General features: G+C 46.4%; 1 protein-coding gene across 2 annotated transcripts in view; it reads left to right on the forward strand.

Annotated features, from left to right (window-relative positions):
* Dlg5 (discs large MAGUK scaffold protein 5) overlaps positions 1–25,871 on the forward strand; it is a 111,907-nt gene that overhangs the window by 47,570 nt on the left and 38,466 nt on the right. For both annotated transcript variants that reach the window (XM_055605816.1, XM_055605817.1), the window contains exons 3-9: positions 1,715–1,877; positions 3,330–3,473; positions 4,157–4,340; positions 17,405–17,664; positions 18,724–19,036; positions 23,812–23,996; positions 25,526–25,651. In XM_055605816.1, the coding sequence (XP_055461791.1) occupies positions 1,715–1,877; positions 3,330–3,473; positions 4,157–4,340; positions 17,405–17,664; positions 18,724–19,036; positions 23,812–23,996; positions 25,526–25,651 (1,375 nt within the window). The remainder of the gene's footprint in view (positions 1–1,714; positions 1,878–3,329; positions 3,474–4,156; positions 4,341–17,404; positions 17,665–18,723; positions 19,037–23,811; positions 23,997–25,525; positions 25,652–25,871) is intronic.

Consider the following 25,871-nt stretch of genomic DNA (forward strand, 5'->3'; position numbering starts at 1 on the left):
CTATTGTGCCCATAGTCCTAGTCTGGGGTTCCTCTAGCTACTGGGACACACGTATTCTTGTTGGAGGATAATCTGGTCATGTAGGTTTGGGGGACTCTGGGTGCGCATTGTGCTGTAGGGCTGCCTCATCCTCAGCACGTTCTCCAGTGCTGGAAAGCATGGGAATAATACTGAAAAATATTAAAAATAAGTAAAAATGGATACGTTTATGCAAGAATGCCTGTGCATGTGTAAGGGTATATGTGTAGAAGCCAGAGGATAGCCTTTGCTGTGCTTCCTTCTACCTTATTTGAGGAAGAGTCTCACTGGCCTGAAGCTTGGCAGTTAGTCTAGTCCATCTGGCCAGCCAGCCCTAGGGCTCCTCCTCATACCATGACAAATTCAGTTCCCTCTGACCCCTGGAGCCCCTGGAAGGTGCAAGGCTCACTTTTCATTTAATTACCATTTGGTTTGTATGAGCCATCAGACAACAAGGATTAGAAGGGTTGTGTTTGGTCCCCACAGATAGAAGGTGAATGATATTATCTTTGCATGTCTGGGTGCACTGGGGAGACAAGGGTCAGACCTCTGGGATGACTCAGCCTCCCTGATGACATCCCCAAATTGAGATGGATGCTGTGAGCTCCTCTGACCCCACCCTGGGTCTTCAAGAGTTAGGTGAGGTGTCAGGTGAACATACTGATTAGCCTAACTATAAAAGGGCCATGGTTTAATTCTTCTGGGGACAGTTGGGGTGAAGTGTTTTGTCTCTGGATTCTTAGAGATCTGCTTGGATCTTTTCATAGTCATCTGTGATTGTCATCCTTCATAAAATGTAAGGCATTTGTTTGTTTTTGGTTTTGAGCACAGGTGAGGAAGGCATGCCTCAGGATTTACCTGCATCACATAAGCTGTGAACTGCCAGCCTTCTCCAAGCCAGCTGGCCTGGGCTGGCTTGGGCAGGTCCAGAGGCAGTGGATCAGCAGTAGAAACTGAGTGGCATATTTAGCCATGATGAAAGAGGATGGAGACATGGTTTGTGGGTCCCAGCCTTGGGCAGCTGCCCTGATCCTTGGGGTATTGACTTTGCTCCAAGTGTGCTCTTCTCCTTGGGCCTCTGCTTGGGGCCCAGAGTAGTCTGTCCTGCCTTCTTTGTCATGTGGGTGATAGAGAGCATGTCCAGATGTCCAAGGCAGGCAAAGATTAGTGCTCCAAACAATTCCATTCTAGAGATGTGAAATCCATGCTGGGAAGAGAGTGGGAATGCTCAGGGTCCTTGGCCAGGACCAGATGGTCTACACTAGCAGTTCTCAACTTGTGGGTCACAACCACCAGAAAACATATGTTCTTGGTGGTCTTAGGAACTGAGACACTGCTGAGTAGCATAATTACAGTTACGAAGTGGCAACAAAAATAAATTTGTGGTTGGAGAATCCTAAGAGCATTAGGAAATATGTGTTTGTTTTCTTTTTTGTTGTTGTTGTTATTGTTTTTTGATGGTGTAGACCCTGGTGCCAACTTCATCTGTGAAGAGAAATTGCAGTGGGACCTACTATGTAGGAGTGGTGTTCCTGCAGCAGCTGCTGGGGACTGGTCCCATTTGGTGCCATGCAGTGGGAAGACTTAGGGCTCATCACTGCTTCATGAGTAGCTGAATAAGCCAAGATGTCAGAACAATGCTGGCATTTTGGGAATGCACCCAAGTGCATGTTCACTTGTGCTTACCTGCCCACAGGGACCACTGGGAAGGCACCATCTCCACCACCCCTCCTCACCGAGCAGCAGGCCAACGACAAGGTGGAGAACCTCTCCATTCAGCTACGGCTGATGACTCGTGAGAGGAACGAGCTTCGCAAGCGCCTGGCCTTCGCCACCCATGGAGCCACTTTTGACAAAAGGTAGTCATTGTCCCAGCTCCCCAATGACTGTCCTGACACGACTGTCATCTGGAGACACTTCCCCTTAGCTCCATGTTTTCTGGAGGTTTCATCTCCAGGGTGTCCCCTTATCCAAGCCTCCCCTTGGGATGCTACCCAGGTGCCGAACCTTAAGCCTGGGTGGGTACAGTGTTCTCTCTCTCTTCCATTCCCTTTCTCTTTCTCTCTCTGTATGTCTTATGCCTTCTCCAAGTGAAAATAAGAGCCTCTGTATTCCCATCATGCATCTGAGGGAACCCCGAGAAGTAGTAGCTTCCGTGAGAGCCCCGCTGTGATGTGAGTTTGTGGTAGAGCATCTAGGCAAGCGCCCTTGCCAGTGGTATTTGCCTCACAGGTGATTGTGCGGTAGGTGCTTCTGGTGGCAGTTGGAGGGGCCTGGTTACTTGGTGCTTGCTAGTGGATTATAGGGTACCTGAAACTTTCAACTGTTGCTCTCTGGTCCTGTGCTTTCAGTGCTGAGAGAGTAAGCTTTCCCCTGTGCCCTCATTCTGCTGCATCCCACTGCTGGGCCCATATTTGCATGTGTATGTGCTCATGGGTGTGCACACACATACTGTCTCCCTGAAGACCCCAACCTGCATAATTCTCTGAAGACCACAGTCTGCTGCAAAGCTGGCTGGACCTTTCTGCGGTTTGTAAACCCATGTGTTGTTCTTGGCCTATAGGCATCTTTTAAAGGTACATTTTACATGGCATCTTTTTGTGTTGAAGAAAATATTTTTGGGAGTTTTAGTATCTGTACCCATTGCGAAAGCTTTGGCTCAGTCTTCTGTAGGGAACCATGCACCAGCATTCTCTAGAGAGCCTACCGAAGAGCAGGATGCAGTTTTCCCTCCTTTCCCTCCAGATTCTGGGAGTTGGGTTTCTGTGGCAGGGCCTGAGGATTTACTTGCCTCTTAGTTTTCATGTAATGCCAGTGCTGAAGCCTTGGAGCCCCCTTATAAGCAAAATGGTTTTTGTGCCGTGTGCTCACCTTGGCACCATAATGGAATCCCCTGGGGAGTTTATAAAGCCATCCTGATATTGGCTATCCTCCCTGGATATACTGATTGTGCTCTGGGCATCGGTGTTGTAATAGCAACCTAGAATGTATAATCCCTGTTCTGAAGGCAGGAGGAACATCATTACAGTTTCTGGTGAGCCCAGAGCTGTGGCCTAGACTCCTGGGAACATAGAGAGCTACTCTGCCCCTCCAGGCTTACTGAGGGAGCTCATGAAGCCATGGCTCCCTCCATTTGTACCCCTGCCTCTGCCACCTGAAGCCAGGATAACAAGTTTCATAAACACCAGGAGGTCGCAGTACATAGCAGCCAGGATTGTGGCATCCCCTGGGCTGGAATAGTCCAGGACCCAGCCTGAGTTCAAATGATCCTTGAGGCCTGTGCTCATGGGGTTCTTTGCTCCTGGGGCCAGGCCCTACCACAGGCTGAATCCTGATTATGAGAGGCTAAAGATCCAGTGTGTGCGGGCCATGTCGGACCTGCAGAGCTTACAGAACCAACACACCAACGCCTTGAAGAGGTGCGAGGAGGTGGCCAAGGAGACAGACTTCTATCAGTGAGTGTTGTGCTGGGAGAGGCCCCAGCACTTGTGGAGTAGCCACCTTCTGCCCTTCTTAGTTTCGGACAGGAGAGTCTGGGGCTCTGGTTCTAGCCTTGTGTGCCTGCCACTTAGCAAGCAGTCTTTCTTCTGTGAGAGGACTTGTGCATTTTGGACTCAGTTTTGCTACATATGAAAGAGACTGTTAGCCCCTCCCAGCATTATCTTGATAGCCTAGAAGCTTGTAGATTTAAAAAAGAGAGGGAGAGAGAGAGAGATTTAAGACAGGCAGCAGAGTTCATGCAGTCCAAGACCTGGATCTTGGCTTGGGCTTAACTACAGCCTATTCTCACGGGATGGGCAGATTGGGTATTCTCTCCTTGGGGCTCCTGACCTAACTCAGAGGGTACTTACCCTCTATCTGCCATGTTTCTCTAGGCCCCAGGACATACAGGCACAGGTTGGGACTATCTCCTTTCCTTGGAGATATTTGTATCCCTTTTGGTGTTGGGGTTTTCAGAACTGGGGTTCAGTCTTTTTGGAGTTTACTTGCTCTCTGGGTTTTGCCTCCCTCCGAGTGTTGCTGGCCTGGCTCCTATGGCCACTGTCTTGATCTCTTTGGGGACTTGGGGCCCATGGTACCTGGAGATGGGGTGTGGGGGAAAAATTGGTCAGAGCTAAGTGTTTCTGTGGGGTTTCAGCACCCTCCACAGCCGGCTCCTGAGTGACCAGACTCAGCTGAAGGATGACGTAGACATGCTGAGACGGGAGAACGGGAAGCTGCTGCGGGAGCGGAATCTGCTGCAGCAGTCCTGGGAGGACATGAAGCGGCTCAGGGAAGAGGACCAGAAGGAGATAGGGGACCTCCGGGCCCAGCAGCAGCAGGTAGGACTACACAGCCAGGGGCAGGCCAAAGTCTGCTACTTCCCTGCCCAATCTGCCTGCCTAACTGACCCTCTGTCTAGTCACTCACTCACCCACCCACCCAGCCATCCAAACTCTTACCAAATTCTTCATTTGTGTGACCATTTACAAGTGTTTCTGGGAAGTCTGTTTCCATTGAGGAACCTGAATATCAGCAAACAAACTGCCTTGGTCTGGTAGAAGCTGTAGCCCTATGAGGAAGACAGACTACTCAAATAGTCACACAATTGCCTGTTATTATGAGTATTTCATGTGCTACCAAGTTGGGTGTGCTTTGAGGCATGCACCTTAGGGTATAATAGGACAAGGAGGCCTGTGGCTTATTTGGTTTGCAGGCCATGCGACATCACAGGTGGAAAGCAGGTTGCAAGGAGAAGAGCCCCTACACAAAGGCCAAATGAGTGGTTCTCATTGTCATCGTATTGGGTAGCATGTGGCCTTTCTTCCTCCTGTTAGAGCTCAAAGTGCTCTTTTCTCCTTGCCCAACTGACAGAAGCCTGAGTAGCAGTTTGCAGTGGTGTTTTCTGTGTTTTGTTGGCAAGTTCTCCTAGCCTAGATCTTGGAGTCTAGAGGTGTATGTGGAAAGGGCTTATGAGAGATGGGTTGGGGGTGAGGAATTTGAGGCTTCAAAGGAAAAATTTCTTCCCGTTTTTTAGTTCCCAAGGGATAGAGAGCAGAATCATGGGTTCTCTTGAAAATACTGTTGTGCTTAGTCTAAACTCACCTGTCCATCTAGCATAAATACCCTCATTGCTTTCTGCTCATTTTTGAGTTTTTTAAAAAATAATTATTATGAAACTATTATAAGTCTGTAGAATGGCTTGCTAATGTGCTAGTTGAACCCTTGCCTCACACCCAAGATAATATTTACCAGTGTGATTGATACCTTATCACCCTAATACACTAATGTATATTTCTTACAAACAAGGATATTCTACTCTGTGACAGAACTGCTAATGTCAGCATCAACTCACTATCACCATCTAAGCAACGGACCCCATCCATCCCTGCCAGCAATGAGTCCTTTTAAAGCACTTATCAATTACAGCATATTGATTTTCCTTTTGACATTTTTGCCCATGAAAATAAAGACACTGTGATTACCTCCTCCACCCCTCATTCATCATTTTCTATCTCCCATTCCTTCTGCCTCATCCCTCTGGTCCCCTTAAGGATGTGTTTTCTTAGTACGGGACCTGGTTCACAAGGATCCTTCTTTTGCTCTCTGGTCTCCCTCGACTCTTAAGACCTTGCTTGACTTTCACAACCTGGATACTGTTGAAGGTTACAGACCAGCTGTCTTATAGGAGGCCCTTGTTTTGGGTCTGACTCACTTCATGGTTTGATTTGATGTCCACTTTTGGTGACTATGAGAAAAGCCTTTTTGAATCTTGTTGATTGGTTTGTGGCTAGGTTTTGGCCTGTACCTGGTGTTGTTCTCCTTGGCTACTCAAAGGCTAGTGTTCCCAGGCTTCTCCACTGTAGTTACTTTGCTTCCTTTTACCCTTTCTTCTCCCCCCTCTTTTACTCTTTGTTTTATAGCCCATTTGGTCCTTCAAGCTTACTTCTCTATCCTTTTGACACATCTCCTGTATTATTTTGTCACCTTAGTCTCTGACCTACCAGCCATCCCAGGCTCATTTTATAGTTTTTCTTTAGCCTCTAGTGCAAGCATTTATTTTTTCAAGTAGTCCTTCATTCCCTTTAATGGGGGGAAAAGTGATATTTAAAAGTATTATGAGGGAAAATCTGCCAGATAGAGTGTCTTGTCTTTCTAATCTCAGCTGAGGTAGAAGGCTGTCCAGGATTGCACAGTGAGGTCCATGTTCACCTGTGATATCATCAGTCACAAGTACAAACCAACTCCCCATCTCCCAAATGAAGCATGATTTGAGTGCTTAGTTTGTGTGTGGGTATTGGGATATCATCTTTCTTTCCCACAGTCTCTCATTAGAAAGAGTGCCAGCAATGAGAGATACAGAGAAAGAAACAGAGACACAGAGAGAGAGAGAGACACACACACATAGAAAGACAGACAGGGACAGAGAGCAACAGAGGGGGGAGACTGACAGACATACACACACACACACACACACACATACACACACACACACACATACACAGAAACAGTGAGACAGACTGAGAGACAGAGACAGACAATAGACAAACACACAGAAACAGTGAGAAAGATAGAGACACAGTTGGACACACACACACACACACACACACACACACACAAACAGAATGAGTGAGACGAGGGGGCGGGGGAGACAGACAGAAACTGAGATTGATTGAAGTTTGTGACCCTCAAGGCTAAGCAAGAAATCATCGGGCTGGGCTGGGCAGTACAGCACAGCCTCTTTTAATGTTTTCACATGGGGCTGCAGAGATGGTTCAGTGGTTAAGAGCACTAGCTGCTCTTCCAGAGGATCCAGGTTTGATTCACAACACATGATGACTCACAGCTATCCGTAATTCCAGTTCCGGGGGATCTGATGCCTGCTTCTAGCATCCATGGGAACCACGTACACAGTGGTGTACAGACATACGTGCAGGCAAAATACCCATACACAGAAAATAAAGTAATGTTTCACACTTTTCTTCATGACGTCTCCCATAGACTTGTGCTTGATCACTTTAGTCCCTTGCCATGCACATCTGCGTCTTGGTGTACATAGTGAAAGCTGTAACTCTCTCTCTTCTTCTCTCTCTCTCACACACACGCACATGTGCACACACACACACACAGCACTTCCACTTTCAGCTCACATTCATTCTACCTCACTCCTTGTCATTTTCATAACTCCCCTTTAAAGCAGCAGTGAGAATCAGCTAGAGCCCAGTTATAGCTATTTTCTTTTTGTTTGTTTTCATTATGGCCCAGGCTGCCTGAGAGCGTGCGTTTCTCTTACGTTAGCTTCCTAGGTTGTGGGATTACAGTCTCAAGCCACCATGACCTGCACCTTCTGGTTCCTTACTCTGCCAGTCCCCATGTGCCTCCACTTCCTCCGTAGCCACCCTCCTCACGCCGGTCCCTTGTGGCTCTGTGTGGATCCCCTGCCCCCACCCAACAGTTCCCAACCCCAGCAGGTTTGATTTCTCCTCTGTGTCCCCCAGGTGTAACCCCTGTCTTGTTCTGTCTTGCTGAATGGCAGCGTTCGTGTGTTAAGAAATAATATGGACATGACTTTATCTTTGTTTCTATAATTTTTATTTTTGTGAAATTAATGTGTTTTGTAAAAAATAGCAAAGACATTTTATCAATAAAATGAAAACTTGTTTCTTTCCATTGCACAGAGGTAACTCCCAGCATGTTTCAGGTTTCTCTGTGTGTCTGGAAAGCTGTTCACATCCGATTCATCTCACAACACAAAGTCATGCAGTATGTTTCTGCATATTCTGCATTGGTGAATAGATTGTGTGCATTATGCTCTCTTAGGACAGATTCCCCTTTATAGGGAATATTGTGTTTTGGAAAAACATTGCATTTGATTTAGCTGGCCTCCTATTGATTGATGCTGAGGCTATTTTCAGAATTTTCCATTATCCACTGTATTCTATTGAAAAAGTGCTTCCCTGGGTTAATTGTTTTCAATCTAGTCCTTCTATGGAGAACCCCAGGTAGGCTCAATGAAGGGAGCTATGAGGTGGGTTTGAAGTTGTCAGGAGGCTTTATTTGTTGATCTCGTTCTTGGGGGCTTAGTTTTGGGTGGTCCAACTTAGGTTGTAATGTAACTATGGGATCAGTGAGTCTCAGGATGGAAAAGGTTCCTGGAAGGGGAAATAAGTGCAGGCAAGAGGAACAGAGCCTGGCCTGGCAGGCTCCAAGATCCTTGTAGACAATAGGGAGGGCCTACTCTCTCCCCCTGTAGCAGAAAAGGGGCTGCAACAAGCTAGTCTTCTCCCCGGCCCTTCTGGGTTTAGGAGGTGTGTGTGTGTGTGTGTGTGTGTGTGTGTGTGTGTCCCAGTAACTGCTTTTATTCTGAATTTGCTCACTCTGAATTAAAAGTGGCTTGCTTCCTAGAGAATGGGGAGAAATGAGGACCCTCAGATTTGCTGGTGGTGTAAAATGGTGTAACCCTGTGAGAAGCCAGTCACAATTCTTCAGAAATTTGAATTGCAATGACCAGGTGACCAGCCATTCTAGAACTGGAAGAAGGTGTGCATACAAAACTAGGGGGCATAAGAATTGTAGTAGCGTTGTTCAGAACAGCCCCAAAGTAGAAATAACCCATATGTCCATCAGTCAACAAATGAAAAAATATAATGTGGTCCCAGCCTTTCAGTGGGGTATTATTCTACATGAAAATAATGCATATAGACAAACCTTAAAATCATTTGGCAAACTTTATTGAAAAAAAAAATCATTACTGGGCATGATGACCCATGACTAATCTCAGCACTTGGGAGAATGGGGTAAAAGGATTGTGAGTTCCAGGCCAGCCTGAGCAATACACTGAGACTCTTTATGAAAATATAGGATGATGAAGAGGATGATGATGATATCTCTCCCTGAGGGGGAATAAAGTTTCCTATCTTTCTTTCTGCTGAAGACCTACATACTTCACATGCATTCAGACATCTCTCTCCTCTCCCTTCTCTGCTCAACTCCCCAACCCATGTTATGGGAAGGCCTTTCTTCTTTCTTCACTCCTGTGGCATCACTTGCTTCCTTTTCTTTTGGGGTAGTTGTGGCTCTTGGTGGGCAGGCTCTGTGCTTGGTCCTGGTCATAGATGCTCCCAGCTCAGGTTAGTTAGATTGTGTTTTCTTTTTCTTTTTTCTGTTTTGTTTTGTTTTGTTTTGTTTTCCAAGACAGGGTTTCTCTCTGTAGCCTTGATTGTCCTAGACTCAGTTTGTAGACCAGACTGGACTCAAACTCACAGAAATCTCCTGCCTCTGCCACCCTGAGTGCTGGGATTACAGGCCTATGCTACCGCACCTGGCTAGACTGTGTTTTCAGCAAGTGCTGACCTGGGACCCACCAACAGAGAGAGGCTAGGCTGCCAGAGGGAGAGGCAGTGGAGGCTTTGCGCTGCTGGCCCCTGTTCTACTCTGTTGGCCTTCTCACCTTCACAGACACTGCCCAGGTAGTGGAAAGGTTACCAACAGAGGGAGCAGGTGATGTGGCATGGCCATGACTTGCTCCCCACTGGTCCTAAAGGCAAAGGTCAGCCTCACTGGACAAGGCTAGTTTTGTTGCCTGGTTCCTCCCACGCCTTGTTAACCTGAAGAGACCCATGCAGGGTAAATGGTGCTATTTGACTTGTATGTTTGCTAGACGGATTTGTAGGGCCTTCCAGTCCTCTGCATGATTTACCTCAGAGGGAATGAGGCTGCCCCCAGTGAGGGGGTGGCCCTGGGTTTGGACCCCTGTTGCTTGCATGAGAGCTGTTGACAGGTGCTTTGTCCTGTATGTATGAGCTGTGGGGGAGGAAGCTGAGGGTTGAAACCTGGCCCCTCTATTTCTTTGGTGGGAAATGGGTCATCTTGGATTTTTCTGGGGAGTGAATCAGGTATACTGAGAAGCTCCTAGGTTTGGAAAGCAAAGTATAGGGTGTTTTTGTACCATCCTTCCTTTACTAAACTAATACATACTCTTTGTTTAAAAAAGAAGAAAATTCTGAAAACAGTGATGAAGTCACCCCAAATTCAGTTCTGTGTTACTTTGCAGAAGTGACCAACTTCTACCATCCTTAGCATATATCCTTGTCACAGTTTTTAACACACACACACGAACACACACAAAGCTTTCTTTCTTCCCCCAAATCTGTCTGTCTTAATTTTTTGTTTTATTTTATTGTCTCTACAGTGAATGTATTATGGATCTGTTTACATTGTCCGTTTCTTTGAATGTCCAGAAACCTATACTATTTCACTGTTACTGATGTCTGATCTCCATTCCTTATGTTGACTATTTTAATTGTCAAAACTCCTGCCATATTACAGTCGATTGACACAAATGTATCTCTCATTGTTTTGTGAGTATAGTACATGTTTTACTGTTAAAACTTCTTTATTCAGTAGGTGCCAGATGTGCTCACATGACACACACAGGGCACTGTGAGAGTCAGAGGACTGCTCTGGGGAGTTGCTTCTCTCCTGCCACCATGTGGGTTTCTGAGATTGAACTCAGGTCAGCACTTTAGTAAGCCAGTGCCTTTATAGGCCAAACCATTTGCTGGCCCTTGTGTATATGTTTAAAATTTTGATGGTTATAAAATTTCTGTGTCCAAGGCAACATACATTTCCTTCATCAATTCTACCAGCTGATTTCTCCTTGCTCTATGTCTAGTTTCAAACTGTTCTTTGTTAATCCCTGAAAGTTGATTTTTTTTTTTCCTCAAGGTATCTCAGATATTTTTCTCTTCTGTTACTCTAGCTAGGAAGCTGAACATGTGACCACAATTCTGTGTGTGTATGTGTTGTTCAGTTTTAACTGTCAACTTGGCATAGCCTAGGATCACCTGGGATAGGAGTCTAATTAGATTTCCTGGAGTAGTTGGCCTGTGTCTGTGGAGGATTGCCTTGATTGTTCATTGGCCCAGTGTCTTAGTCAGTGTTCTATTGCTGTGATGAGGCACAGTGACCACAACAACTTTTTTTTTTTTAATTTTATTTTATTAATTACACTTTATTCACTTTCACAACAACTCTTATAAAGGAAAACATTTAATTGGGGCTGGCTTACAGTTTCAGAGGTTTAGTCTATTATCATCATGGCTGGTAGCATGGCGACATACAGGCAGATGTGGTGCTTGAGAAATTGAGAGAGTTCTACATCTGGATCCACAGGCAGATGGAAGAGAGTTACTGGGGCTGGCTTGAGCTTTTGAAAACCCAAAGCTTACCCCTAGTAACACACTTCTTCTAACAAGGCCATACCCCTAATTCCTCTCAAGTAATGCCACTCCCTGATGACTAAGCATTCAAATATATAAGCTTATGGGGGGGGGCATTCCTGTTCAAACCACCCACCTTTTGCAGGATATTTGATCCCATTGTGAACCTGGAGATTGTGAACTATGGAAATCTGTCTTTTGTTTTCTGTGGTTCAGCACTAACACACACATCTTTAATCCAAGAACTTTCTGTTTATTGTAAACAGGTGATTAAGGTGAGGTTCAGCCCTAGCACACACCTTTAATCTAAGAGCTTTTTGTACACCAGATTTAATAAAGTTAACTCTAGGTCAAGAAGAGGAGCAAGTAACCAGATGACAAGAGATTTAACAGAAAGGAGGGATCTTTGAGTTAAAGGGTATTTAAGACAGTGTGGGGAAGAAGAAAGAGCTTTTTGGCTTAGAGCTTTTGGCTTTTTTCTCCTCAGCTGTCATGTGAGCTAGCAAGGTTTTGGCCTTGGGCTTTTGGTTTTTAGCATTTAGTTTTTGGCTTTTTTCCTTCAAGACATGAGCTGAGCAGGAAGGTCAGCTGGGTGCATCTGGCTCCTGAGTCTTTATGGTAAACTTAAATGTTTGGGATTTTCTTTCTTTATAACAACAGGCACCCACCCTACTATGGGATGCACCATTCTCTAGACTGAGCCTTGAAAAAAGTAAGAGTGAAGAAAGCGAGCTAAGAGCAAGCAGTCAAAATCTGTGTTTTTTTTTCCCCTCAGCTTTTGACTGTGGATGTATTGTTTCAAGTTTCTGCCTTGATTTCCGATTCATAGTGAACGGCAACCTGGAATTGTGAGCCAAATAGACCCTTTTCTTTCCTAAGTTGCTTTTTGCCGGGGTGTTTGTTTGTTTTCATAGCAACAGAAAAGAATGTATGTCTCTGTGTGTGTTTGTAACCCTCCACTAAGAACATAATTTTCTAATGATGAACAGGAAACATTCTAGACTGGCAGATAGCATCTTTTCCAGTTCTTGGGAATTCACATGACTGCAGTTCACTCTAATTTTTTGAGGCTGTTGATGATAAAGTGCAGGCTTGATTCTAAGCTCTTGTGAGGGAAGTTGAGAAATGTTTGGGACCTGGGAGTCTTTTTTGAAGGTCTGGATGCTGTTATGTAGGAGTGGATGCCTCCCTGAGGCTGCAGTGAGGCAGAGGCCAGGAGGTTCAGGGAGGTAAAACTTTGGTTACAGCGAGCAAGATCTCTTCACTCAATGTTTACACCCAGGAAACCCTGCAGGCAACCAAGCTGGGAACAGGTCTGTTCTCTCTCACTAGTCTCTTTTGGCCCTACAACTCACCACATTGTCAGGGCTGTGCTAAGCATTATAAAGGATACTTTGGGTTGGCTTCAGCATTTCCCTAGGCCTGACTTGTCTTACCAGGAATGAAAGCCTATCCTAACAGCCTGGCTTGTCCAGCATACCTTGCTCTAAGCTCCTCGAAGCTAGAGCATCTGGGAAATTGGTTCTCAGTGAAAGGACAAGCTATGGTGATACAAATCCAGAGTCTGTTGTGGACTAGTGAAGATAATGCTGCCTCCAGGCTAGCCTTGAAAACGAATGTTTCTTCATGAAAGCTGGAGAGCTTGTGTCCAGACAGCTGCCCTCTTGTGGGGACTACGGTAGCAATGCTTTTGTTCCCTGCCTGGGACAGAGGAGGATTAGAGAGTGAGACATGAATGGAGTCGTTTTGTTTTGATTTGTTTTGTTTTGCAAACAGGGTTTCTCTGTGTAGACCTGGTTTTCCTGGAACTCTCTTTGTAGAGCAGGCTGACCTCAAATTCACAGGGATTCACCTGCCTCTGTTCCCAAATGCCTGGGTTAAAGGCTCCCACAACAGGCTGTGATGTCAGTCTTCAATGAAGTATCTGAGGTATCTGTCTACCATGGCAATCCACTGCATAAGCCAAAGCCTCTCCAGACACAGGTTCAAAGCAAGGGTTCCATTGACCTTAGTGACTTTCGTCCCGGTGGGATGGTTTCTCATGTCACAGTGGTGGCACTGTCTGAGATTGAGCTTCAGAGGACTGTCCCCATGTCCTCTGAAGCTCATTGCCTGCTCCTGAACAGTCTACCTGTGTTCATTTCTGCCCCTTTATGCCAGTCTCCACTGGTCAGTGGTTTGTGGCAGAGGAAGAGAATATAATTCTCTGTCCATCTGAAGCCATGAACAGAAATGTATTTAAAGGCATTAAAAGGTTTAAATGAAACAAACCAACAAATACTTTCTAGAAGTTATAACAAGAGGATAACTTTATGATCTCAAGGCAGGAAAGAGAGACTTTCTTAAAGCAACTGAAGCACAAACTACAGAAGACATTCTTGATGGATTTTGCTCTGGCAGAGAGTGAAATGTTGGCATGAAACACACCACAAGCCACATAATGGCAGACGATCGTTGTGATAAATATACTCAGGGAAGGTAGCTGGAATTTAAAACTAACTCTTAAAGAGCTGGTGCAGCTCAGGTATAGACTTCTTACCCAGCACACAAGAGGTACTGGGTTAGAAATGAAAGGAGATGGTGAAGAGAAACCAAAGGTTAGAAGTGGGAGTTCCTAGAAGACAAAGATCGATAATCCATAAACAAAGAAAAGGTGCCCAGTCATGCTGGAAAATCAGGATTAGAAGGTTAAAAATGAAGGTCTGGGGCTGAAGAGATTGCTTAGTTAAGAACACTGGCTGGTCTTGCTGAGGACCATACTTCAATTGCCAGGACCCATATGGTGTCTCACAATAGTATGTGATTCCAGTTCTGGGGGAGTTGATGCCCTCTTCAGGCCTCCATAGGCAGTGCACATGTAGTGCTTTTGACATATATGCAAGCAGAATACTCATACATATAAAATAAAATTTAAGTGAAGAGCCACTTATTAGCTAGTGAAACTGCAATATCTTAAAATTTTGACTATTGTACAATAGCTCAGAGGGGAATGGAAACCTTGGGGACCATTGACAGTGAAACAATGTAGAATGTCCAGACAATGAAATGTTCCTAAACCCAAGAAAGGAGAGAAAGCCATTCATGCCTCAGTATGAGTTGCAGACAGAATCCCTCTTTACAAACTTTTAAAGAGATTTATTCTTTTAAAAAATTTATGTATGTATTTGTGTGCCTGTATGAGTTTGCACGCTTGACATGTGGGTAGGTACCAAGGAAGGGCAGTAGGTACTCTGGAACTGGAATGTGTTCGTGTGTGTGTGTGTGTGTGTGTGTGTGTGTGTGTGTGTGTGTGTGTGTTGGGAACTGAACTCAGGTTCTTGCAAGAACAGCAAGTGAGCTAAACTATTGACCCATCTATCCAGCTCCTGTTTTGTTTTTTTTGTACAAGATCTCATGTGACACAGGCTTGCCTCTAACTTGACATGTAGCTGAGGATGACCTTGAACTTCTAATGTTCGTGCTTCTATTTCTTAAGTGCTGGGATTACTGGCCCAGAAAATGCAGCTTCTGTCTCTACCGCAATTGCTGTTCTTCCCCCTCTCCCTTCTTCCCTCCCTTCCTTACCTCTCCATCCTCCTTCCCTTCTAAAGGAGATTTTTTAGTGACAGAATGGTTCTTAGTCCCAGTTTATGTCTGAGTGTAAACGTGTTTCAACAATACGGTGAGGTTTTTAACTTCTACTTTATAAATAAGTTTTATATTTCAATGTCCTAAGATCTCCGTCTGAAAGGAGTAGTTTCTGAAAAGAACAGGAAAGAGAGCTAGCACATCCTGTAATCTAAGAGTTCAATAAGTAGAAACAGGAAAACTGGAATATTTTTAAAACCTAAGCTGCATACATTCTTACAAACAGAGGAAAAATGAAGAGTGAAAAGAGGTGGGAAGAGCTGGCTTCTGGAAGCCTTCCTCTGCAGCTTGCAGCCCTGGCATTTGAAGCTAGGGGTCTCAGAGAGAGAGAGGTCAGTGGTCTGTGTGATGCTAGTTTTTTTTTAAAAAAATTAGTATTTATTTGTGTAGATGTGTGCATGTGGATATGTGTGTGTGTGTGGGGGGGGTGCCCACAGAGACCAAATGAGGGTGTCAGATCCACTGTGGCTGGAGTTACAGACATCTGTGCTGCTGGGAACCAAACCTGGATCTTCTACGAGAGCCACAAGTGCTCTGAACCACCGAGCCATGTCTTCAGCCTCCTGGTTTTTCATTTATTCATTTTTATTTTTTGTGTATAAATGTTTTGCCTTCACGTATGTGTGCATACCATGTATGTGCAATGCCTGCAGAGGCCAGAAGAGGGTGTTGGAACTAGAATTACAGATGGCTACTGAGCCATTGTGTGGGGTGCTGGGAACTGAACTTGGGTTCTCGGCAGGAGCAGCGAGTGCTTTTAATCACACCATTCTGTTTTTAAATGAGTTGTTCCTTCTGTCTCCATATTCCATCTGTTTCTGGAGGAAATGTTCCACAGTTCAAGGTTGAGACTGTCTGGGACGCAAAGATAGCGTTGATAACTCAGGGCCCCACATGGTGAACAAGGTTGTTCCTGGGCTGTAGGAGCTGCAGGGGCTAAGCCAGCCTTTCCGGTTTTGTCCTGTCATTTGAGAAATAAGGAAGCAAACCCACAGAGGTGGTGAGTCACTAGAGCTAAGGATCCTTGAACAGGCAAAACCTCTGAAATCCCAGTCTTCTCATGTTTGTTAGTTTTTTGTTTTGTTTTGTTTTTGTTTTTCTCTTGTTGAACAGCCTATAGTTCACAGTAGGACATATTCTTGTGCTCATATTCTCTCTCTGTTTTTCTTGTTGGGGTTTGGGTGTTTGTATGTTTGTTTGGTTTTTTTTTTGGGGGGGGTGTTAGTTATTGTTTTTGAGACAGAGTTTTGCTTCATTTGCATGATATGTGCTAGATAGCTTAGTCTGGCCTTGAACTGAGAGACTGCTCCAGTCTTAGTCTGCCCAAGTGCTGGGATGATCAGCACTGCTATGCTTGTCTCTAGAATTCTTTTTTGCTTGATAGACTCCCACAGTGTGCCGTGTCCTCGGGATTCAGTCTTCCCTGTGAGCCTTGCACTTGCAAATGCTTCTTAAAGCCTCCATTTCTACTGGGCTATGCCTATTCTGCATTTTCTTCTTGCTGTTCCTTGCATAACACTGAGGGTCTGTCCAGTAGCCTCTGTGCTTGTGTCCTTGCCTTTGGCTGTATCCTGGCTTTTTGGCTAATTTTTTCCTTTGTTATCTTCACTTAGAAATCATTTTCTTAGAAAGACATCTGCAGGCAATAGCTCCTTTCCAACCTTCCTTTCTCTTACTCTGCACTGCTCAGAAGCGTCTCCTGCACATGATACTACCCTTTTTCATTCTCTTGAAGGCCAGTGCTAACTTAGCAAGACATTGTCCTTGTTCTGTTGGTGACTGCATTTTCCCTTTAATTGGGATTAAAGGACCACAGGGCATAGTCTCTTTCTGTCCTGCTCGACACTGCTAGTACCTAGAACACCACTGGACATTTTATGGCCTTATTTTAGAAAGTCTCTCAAATCATCTCTAGGTTCTTTGATTTGCTAGGATGCACAAGACTCAGTATATAATCATCATCCACACAGGGTAAAATTGCAGCCATTGGACACAACACAGAAAAGAAAAAGGACATGGGGTAAACGGAGTAGAAAGCAGGCCCATGTTTCCCGGTCTTCCGCCAGGGGAGTCACGCCAGATGCAGCTGAGCTCCAGCCTGGAGATGCAGCAGCACTCACTCTCAACTGAGCACTCTCAGTTTTTAGGAAGCACAGTGGACAGGCAGAGGCTAGATTTTCCTGGGGGCTGGTTACAGCTCCTTTCTGCTTAGTAGGAACTAAAGTTGCAAACTCAGTCTGGGTTGATTCTTAACTCGACAACAACTCACCATCAGGTTCCAGGATGCCAGTCAGTCAGGAGCAGTCATTATAGCCTTCCTGTGCATAGAATACTTTGCTTCATAGAACTTAGGAATTCTCTGGAACACAAACATTTGAGAATGAATCTAAATGGGTCGGCCCTCTGTGAGTGCAGTGCTAGCAAGATCAGACATCATGACACCCCCACCCCCACCATCTTAGGGCCTAAGGTGAACTCTTGCTTTCTTAAAAGAAGAAGGGAAATATCTGCTCTGCCCATCTCAATCGTTGGTGAACATGAGTCCTTGGGGTCCCCAGGTGCTGAAGCACAATGGCTCATCAGAGATCCTCAACAAGCTGTATGACACGGCCATGGACAAGCTGGAGGTAGTTAAGAAGGACTATGATGCCCTGCGGAAGAGGTACAGTGAGAAGGTCGCTATGCACAACTCCGACCTGAGCCGCCTGGAGCAGCTGGGGGAGGAGAACCAGCGTCTGCAAAAGCAGGCGGAGATGTTGACCCAGCAGAGGGACACTGCCATCCAACTGCAGCACCAGTGTGCTCTCTCTCTGAGGAGGTAGGAGCCCAGGCTGGGCACAGGGCATTGTATGTTGGGGTTAACACAGTGGGTTCTTACTGGGGCTCCTCTCCTTTGGTGAGCTTATTGTCATCTGTAAGCCTTCCAGGATAAAACCACCTCAGAATGTTGTGATGCTCCAGTCAATGAGAACATTATATTTGATACTGCACTAGCACTAAAATTATCTTTCTTCCCATCTGAGCACCCTGCTATGTCCTGAGCACCTGCTTCTTGGATTTCCCTATAAACCTCTTTCTCCCTAGTGGCTTCCCACCTTGCAAATGGGAGAGGTAGTTATCCAGGGCAGTGTGTCCCTTGAAATCTCATTTTTCTAAGGACAATTGTTTTTAAATGTGTGATTTCCACCTGGACAGTATTGCAAGCAGCGCATTGCTGCAGTGTGTGGGTTCTCGCCTGTGAAAAGTCTCTGGATATAAGTAGATTTAGAAATTGCCAGATTGAACCTAGACAGGTGTCTCTGCTACAGGGTTCAGCGAACATGGCTGTTGTTGTTTGGTGCTGAGCCCCTGAGCAACTGGAGTTCTCAGGCACACATCTCAAGAAATACTGCTCCAACATGACAGCCTCTATCTTGCATATTGCCTGGGTGCAAAGTGACTCCTGTGCAAAAGGGCCTTGTTGCAAGGCTGTGTCAGGCCTATCTATAAGATGAGGTGGTTGCATAGTAAGTCATTGTGAGGCCATGTTTGTTCTTCCTATGCTGTGGCTCTAGCACTGTTTTGTTTTGTGTGCTTATGTGTGTGTGTTTTTCCCAAAGTAATGTAGTTTTATTATAGAAGAAATGTGCTGTTCTTTCTAGTATAGCGGAGAGTATGCTCTCCTCAGTTCAACTTCTGGCATTTGTTAAAGGGCAAGAAACATTCCAGGCCCAGGGCACTAGGACTCCGTGACCGTTCTCTCTGGGGGTTCAGAGAATGACCTCAGTCAAAACTTCATGCTTGACTGTCTAGCATGGTGGGGCTGGTGCAGGGGGTTGCGACCTCACGGCTGACATGGCAGGTCCCTGCTCCTCCCACCTCACATTTTCCTCCCCAGGTTTGAGACAATCCACCATGAGCTGAGCAAGGCCACGGCCCAGAACAAGGACCTACAATGGGAGATGGAGCTACTACATTCTGAGCTCACAGAGCTGAGGAGCAAGCAGGTGAAAACCGCCAAGGAGTCAGAGAAATACAAGGAGGAGCGTGATGCTGTGTACAGCGAGTACAAGCTTATCATGAGCGAGCGCGACCAGGTCATCTCTGAGCTGGACAAGCTACAGACAGAGGTGGAGCTGGCTGAGTCCAAGCTCAAGAGCAGCACATCGGAAAAGAAGGCAGCCAGCAAGGAGATGGAGGCCCTGTGGCAGGTAGGCAGTGCACAGCATGGCAGGTGGTCACAGAGTTGTTGAGGGTTGGATGAGAAGGTCTGAGTGGCAGCTGCTTCTCTTCACAGGTTACTGACGGCTTGAGTCTGAGATACCTTCAGGTCTCTATTGAGCTTAGGTTTGGTGTTTGAATTTAGTGTGGGACTGTATTATGAGGTGATTGAATATAAATCACCACAAGGCCATATTTGCCTCTCCTGTGCTGTAACACTGACATTGCTTGTTTGTTAGTTAGTTTGTTTTTTGTTTCAAAACAACGAAGCTTGATTATGGGAGAAATCTGCTACTCATTCTGGTAAAGTGGAGCGCTACAGATGAGTAATCCTGGCACATCTTGAATTGCCTCAGACTGACTATGAATAAGGTCCCAAGACCGAAGTTCTTAGCTGCATAAAGCTGATGGCCTCATCCTTCAGGGGCCTACCAACCATTTGTGTACTTAGAGGAGTTTATGGTCTTTCTTACAGGACACTGAAAGTTTTTAGCCTTGTCTTAAAGCCTTGCTCCCTGGGATAGTCCCTTTAGAGTTGGGGACTGACGTATTAAGTAGCAGCAGGCCTGGGCCTCTCAGCTTAACTCCTGTGTGCTTTCCTGCCTGGCCATCCCTACCTCACCACTGATAAGTGTCCCTTCTGCTCCAGGTGTGCCCTGCTGGGATGTAGATAGTGTGAAGACTGCCTTCTGTCCTTGGGTCATGCTGTGGTTTTGACAAGAGTCTCTAGACTTGGGAATACTGGGTTATCCCTCCACCCCCATCAAAGCTGTTTTTGATTCATGCCTCTATGCTTCTGATTTTCTGTGTAGGTCTGTTAGGATGCATGTGTGCAAAGTGGTATATGGGAAGTGGAAAGCAAGGTCAGGAAGACTGGCATGGACACTTACAGAGATCACTGTGTGCCAGGCTACCTGTCTAGTTGGCTTCCTGTTACTGTGATAAACACCAAGACCCCAAACAATTTGTTGAGGGAAAGGTTTGTTTCACCTTACAGGTTTTAGTCCATCATTGTGGGAAGTGGGAGCAAGAGTTCCAGAGGGCAGGAGCTTGAAGCAAAACATCTGGAGGAATGCTCCTTCCTGGCTTGTTCGCAGGCTCACATTAAGCCACCTTTCTCGTTATAGTTAACATCCACCTGCCTCGGTGGGTCTACTCATACTGAACCAGACCCTCCGGCATCAATTAGCAATCAAGAAAATGTCTCACAGAGGTTGGGAGAATGCTTCTGTAGTGAAAAGCACTGGCTGCTCTTCCAGAGAACCTGGCACCCACATAACAACCTACAAGCATCTGGAACTTCATTTGTAAGGGATCTACTGCCCTCTTCTGGCTCTGTGGGCACAAGGCACACATGCAGTGTGTGTGCATATATGCAGGCAAAATACTCTTACATGCACAAAAATAAGATTAAATCTAAAAAATAAATTAAAAAGAAAAAGCAGATGCCCATAGACATGCCTGCAAGCCAGTGTGATGTGGGCAATTCTTCTGTTGCATTTCCCTGTTTTCGTAGGTGTCACATTGACAGCCAAGATTAGCCATCACACTAGTGGCCTTTCTACTTGCACTTGCTCTTACGCTCAGGTTGGGGCTATGAAGAAAGGAAGGAACAAAGATCCTTTACTGGATTCTGAGCCTTCCTTACTCATATGATTTCTCACATCTCTTTTTCCTGCCTCTGTGCCCTTGTCTGAAACTGGATATGATAGTCACATTTGTCCTTGAAGGATGGTTTTTGGGTGATGCAAACAGAAAACACAGTTAGCAGTTAGTCTTCGCAGAGTTGGAATGATAGGAGTCTTTTTCATTATTGCCCTTTAGGATGAGCACATGCCCCATGCAACTGTTTGTCTAGGTTACATGGATCAATAGTGACAATTCCATACAGAGGGATTGATATTTCCCAGACCACTGAGGTGAAGGCCGATGGCAAGAGAAGCATGTAGTGAGACAATATTTTGTTTTTATTTGTGGTGTGTGTGTGTGCATATGTGTGTGTGTGTGTGTGTGTGTGTGTGTGTGTGTGTGCACGCGCACGGGGGGACAGGGCTTTGCTTGAAGCATCACCTGCTCTCTCAGTGAGTTACCCTCCTTGTCCAACTTTGATAAAATCTTAGAAAGGAGAATTATGGAAAGGAACCGACTTTTCTTCTTTCCTTCCTGCCTTCCTTCTTTCCTTTCTTCCTCCTTCCTTGTTTTTTTTCTTTCTTTCCTTCCTTTCATAGGGTCTCCACCGTGTAGCCTGGCTAGCCTGGAACCGAACTCTTGAAACCAGCCTGCCTCTGCTTCCTGAAGTGCAGGTGCTGGAATTGCAGGCATGTGCCACTGTGCCCATCTATAAAGGAATGTTTAATTAGTCAATTTATTCACTAAAGTTTGGTAAATGTCCTAGGTAGGCCATCTCTTCCTTTTTGAGTGTGTATGTATTACAAACGGGCATGTAAATATCAAGTCAGAAAATCACAGTGACAACACCAAAAAAAAAAAAAAAAAAAATTCTTTGGAGAATGACCAAATTGGTCACCAGACTAAAAGCTCATGGAATGTTAAATACAAGGTGAGCTTGTGATAAGACAGCAAGCCTGCTCCATGGGATTTTCAGATTTCAGAAATTACCTGTGTCAGCTGAGGTCATACAGAGAAGTATGAAGAACACCCAGTACCTCGCCGGTGCTGGCATCCAGTGGTAAGCATTGTTAATGTGGAGGCTTGACGTCTGAGCTGCAGCCTTCAGCCCTTGGTACTCAGCACTCAGGCAGTCAGGCATGCCCTTTAGTCTGGAGTCTTCTGGGCCTGTGCAGGGGGTGTTGGCTGGGTGACAGATGGCTTGTCAGCTGAGGCAGGAATCTTTTCCAGGCATTATTCTGAGTCAGCAAGCAGCAGGGGAGAAGCTAATCACCCAGTTAACATTCTCCATTTCTCCACACATTGTTCTAGTTCACGTAGCCAAAAGGAAGCCAGACCTGTGGTTGTCAGGTGTGATGTGGCCCTAGGGAATGATGACCACATTGTTTGGCCCCCTGTCCAGGGTCAGCTGAGTAGGCCTTCTGGTTCATCTGATTCCCTAGCTTCAGAGTGTCTTCATGGAGATATCTTTTGCAAAGTTCTTCCAGGTCCTTGCTTACTGCCTTGAGTAGAGTACAGCACCATAGAAGGGCTCTCTGTCGATTCCCGGTTGGGTGGAGCCTTTCAGAGGACGGTCTATAGTAGGCTCCCATCCTGTTTCCTCTCTTCCACCACTTCTGGTGTCTATCCTGTTTGCCTCTCTGAATGAGATTTAAGCATCCTCACTAGGGTCCTCCTTAGCGTTTAGCATCTTTAGGTCTGTAGATTTTAGTATGGCTCTCCTGTATTGTACAGTAGGGAGTTTTATGGAAGGAGGGGGGATAGAAGAACATGGAGGGGACAGGAGCCCAACAAGGACACCAACAAAGCTAAATATTCTGAGGCCAGAGGGTCCTGAAGAGACTGATGCACCAACCAGGAATGATACACAGAGAGGACCTGACACCCCCCCCCCCCCCCCCCCCCCCCCCCGCCGCTCAGATGTAGCCGATTGACAGCTCAGTCTCCATGTGGGTCCATGAGTAAGGGGAGCAGGGGCTGTCTCTGTCATGAACTCAGTTGCCTACTCTTTGATCACTTGCCCCTGGCGATGTGGTCTTGCCAGGCCACAGAGGAAGAGCATCCAGACAGTCATGATGAGACTTGATAAGCTATGGGCAGATGGCAGAGGATAACTCCCCCTTTCAGTGGACTAGGGGAAGGGGATGGGGGGAAGAGAGAGGGTGGGACTGGGGGGAGTTGAGGAAGGGGGCTTCAATGGGATATATAATGAATAAATTGTGAAGAAAAAATTAAATTAAAAAAAGAAGGCCTATCTGAGGTACCCTGGCTGGCTGTGCTGTCCCACTGCCTCTGGGTGCAGCTATGTCCACTTGAGGAGCTGCGCTCGGCTGTGCAGCCAATGGTGCTTTGGAAGGAAGGCGTCAAAATAGAAACAACACTATCCTCGTGGAAGTCATATTCTCTTGCACGTACTTTTATACTTTTTCCCTAGGGCTGTTGGTTGGGTAGTATACCTGCTGGGGACTGGGGTGCAGGCCCTGGGTCCTTCTTGATGGCCCTCTTTCAGGTGAGGAGCTTCTGAAACAGCCCAAGTCCAGGCTTCAGAAGCACCTGGGGCCTCAGGACCACTAAGGATGGCAGCGTGAGTCCCCAGGCTGAGTTCCTGGAGGTGGATAACTGCTGTAGAAGTCAGGAGAGGGTGGAGAGGAAGGTCTGGTGAGAGTGGTCTCTCAGCAAGGGTAGGACCATGGGCAAATCACTGCCGGGTTCCTATAGTGTGTCATCAACAAAATTGAGGGCTTTGGCAGAGGTCAGTCACTTGAACTGTCTTGGGTCCCTAATTCCATTGTTACTTTTAATCTCCCTATCCCTATGTCACTAAGGTGTCTGAGGAGCAGTGTTTTAGGGTAATTTGTTTCAGCGGTTACCAATTCTGAGGAGCCCATGGGAACCAAAGGGAGGCAGATGTAGTTGAGAGCCACCTCATTCTCCAGGATTGGTTCTCTGTGCATGGGCACCTCCTGTGCTCAATGAGGCTAGCATCCTAAGCAAAGGGTGCTTAGGGAGACACATGCTAGTGTGTCTCAGATACCTGAGTCCAGTGCTTTCCTTGAGCCTTGGCTCCACCTCTGAACTGGTAACGTTTCCAGTTTGGAAGTCTGGGTAACCTTTTTCACCTACCTCTTGCCCTTAGATCAAAGACACAGTAAGCATGGATGCTGGGAGAGCCAACAAAGAGGTGGAAATCCTCCGAAAGCAGTGCAAGGCATTGTGCCAGGAGTTGAAGGAAGCCCTCCAGGAAGCAGATGTGGCCAAGTGCCGGCGAGACTGGGCCTTTCAGGAGCGGGACAAGATTGTGGCAGAGCGTGACAGCATCCGGTAAGATGCTCTGGGGCGGGTGTTGTCCTCTGTTTCTCTTGTGCACTGAGGTCTGTTGGCAGGGTCAGTCATTAAGAAGGCAGGAACTATGGCTCCCCCCTTCTCCCTATTAGCTGATTTTTTCCTCACCTCTTGGCTTTAGAATTTTGTATTGTATTTCCTTCCTGCTTCACTTCTAGACATCTTGAGTGTGTGTTATATCCGGGTCAAAGCCACCTTTGCCTTTAAGGACTTGGTAGAAGCAACTTGTGTGGAATGTGTTTGCTTTTTTCTCAGTGTGTTGCTGGATATCTACTGTGCTGGCATCTTAGGTTCCTGAGCAGCAAGAGCTTAGAGGACACTCCCATGTGTCTGTGCCTAGGAGGGGCTCTGGGTCAGAGGGGAGGACTGTACATGAAGGTGACATCCAGGGCCTCAGCCAGGCTATCATGGGACATGCAGGCCACTAAGGGTGAAAGGAAGTCTCCCAGGATCATGGCCATTTGAGCTTGAACTTGAAGCTTGAGTGCAGTTTCTTCAGCAGGAAAGGAAGTATGGACTTGCAGATGGAAAGGGCGTTTGTGTGTTCTGTGAGGAGAGATTTGAGTGTAGCCAGGTCATGGTGTGGAGAATCACAAGGAATAGGGTGACCATGTCCTTGAGTTCTGGTTCTGAGGGTCTTGAATGGAAGGAAGCAAAGGAGTGTGGATAAGATCCTGTGCTGGGGGGCAGAACCAGGGATGGTGGGAGTGATAAGGTAAGTTGGTCACTGAGGGATGCTGGGACACCCCTAGAGGCTATGAGAGGGACAGAACTGTGTACTGGCAGGGAGGGTCAGGAGGTGAAGATAGAGGTTAGTTAGGTATTTGGTGTGTAGTGTGGGAAGAGCACTGAGGTCTTCTGGGTGCTTCCTGCTTGCTCTTGCTGTGGCTTGCTCATTGTGTTCCTCTAGAGCAGATCCTGAGCTGGACTGTGATAAAGGCAATATGGGATTTGGGCAGTGGAGGCATAGGGACCAGGTGTAGGGAACTTTATTTGGGAGATGGCACAGGCCCTCCTGCTGTAGGCTTGTGTATCCTGTCTAGGTAGATAAAATGGTTTGGATTCCACTCCCGCTATCCTCTCTGGAGTCCCATCAGGCTTCCGTATTGTACCTAAACAGGGCTATAGACACAGAGGGCTGAGTCCTGGCTAAGTGTCCCTCAGCCTGGTACTGGCATAGGTAGAAAGCCCTGTACATGGTCAGTTAAGGAACTTCCAGGTATTGGAGCACCGAAGCCCATCAAGTGCCCATCACTGTGAAGGAGAGCCCCTTACTGCCACAAAGTTCATGCTAGTAGAATGTGGGCCTTATTCCCAGGCACATGGGAACTAGTGTCTTTGGTTACATTGTGGGCTGGCCAGGGTGGGGCCATGCACACCTTTTGTACCTGTTTTGTTTAGACTGAAACTCGGAAGTAGGGGCTGACAGGGGGTGTGGTCCAGATCACACAAGCCCTTCTTCCTTTCTTGCCATTCACAGTAACCTTGACCTCTCCTTTCTCTACCAGGACCCTGTGTGACAACCTAAGGCGAGAGCGGGATCGGGCCGTTAGCGAGTTGGCTGAAGCCCTTCGTAGCCTGGATGACACTCGGAAGCAGAAGAATGATGTCAGCCGTGAACTTAAGGAACTCAAGTAGGCTTGGGTGTTACCTGCCTGGGATGGGCTCATGTCTAGACTATCTCCTCTCCCTTTTCGGTGAGGCATCCTTGAGTGCACTGAGTAGGGACTTGTCTCAGTGTCCCTTCATTCTGCCTCACTGTGCTAGGATTCAGAATGGGTGTAAACATTGGCAGTCCACAGAAGAGGGCACCAGCTCATGGATAAGCTCATGTAGACAGGACAAGCTACTCAT

The sequence above is a fragment of the Psammomys obesus genome, unplaced genomic scaffold, assembly GCF_907164565.1.
Source record: "Psammomys obesus unplaced genomic scaffold, mPsaObe1.curated_primary_1811, whole genome shotgun sequence".
Classification (NCBI taxonomy): Eukaryota; Metazoa; Chordata; class Mammalia; order Rodentia; family Muridae; genus Psammomys; species Psammomys obesus.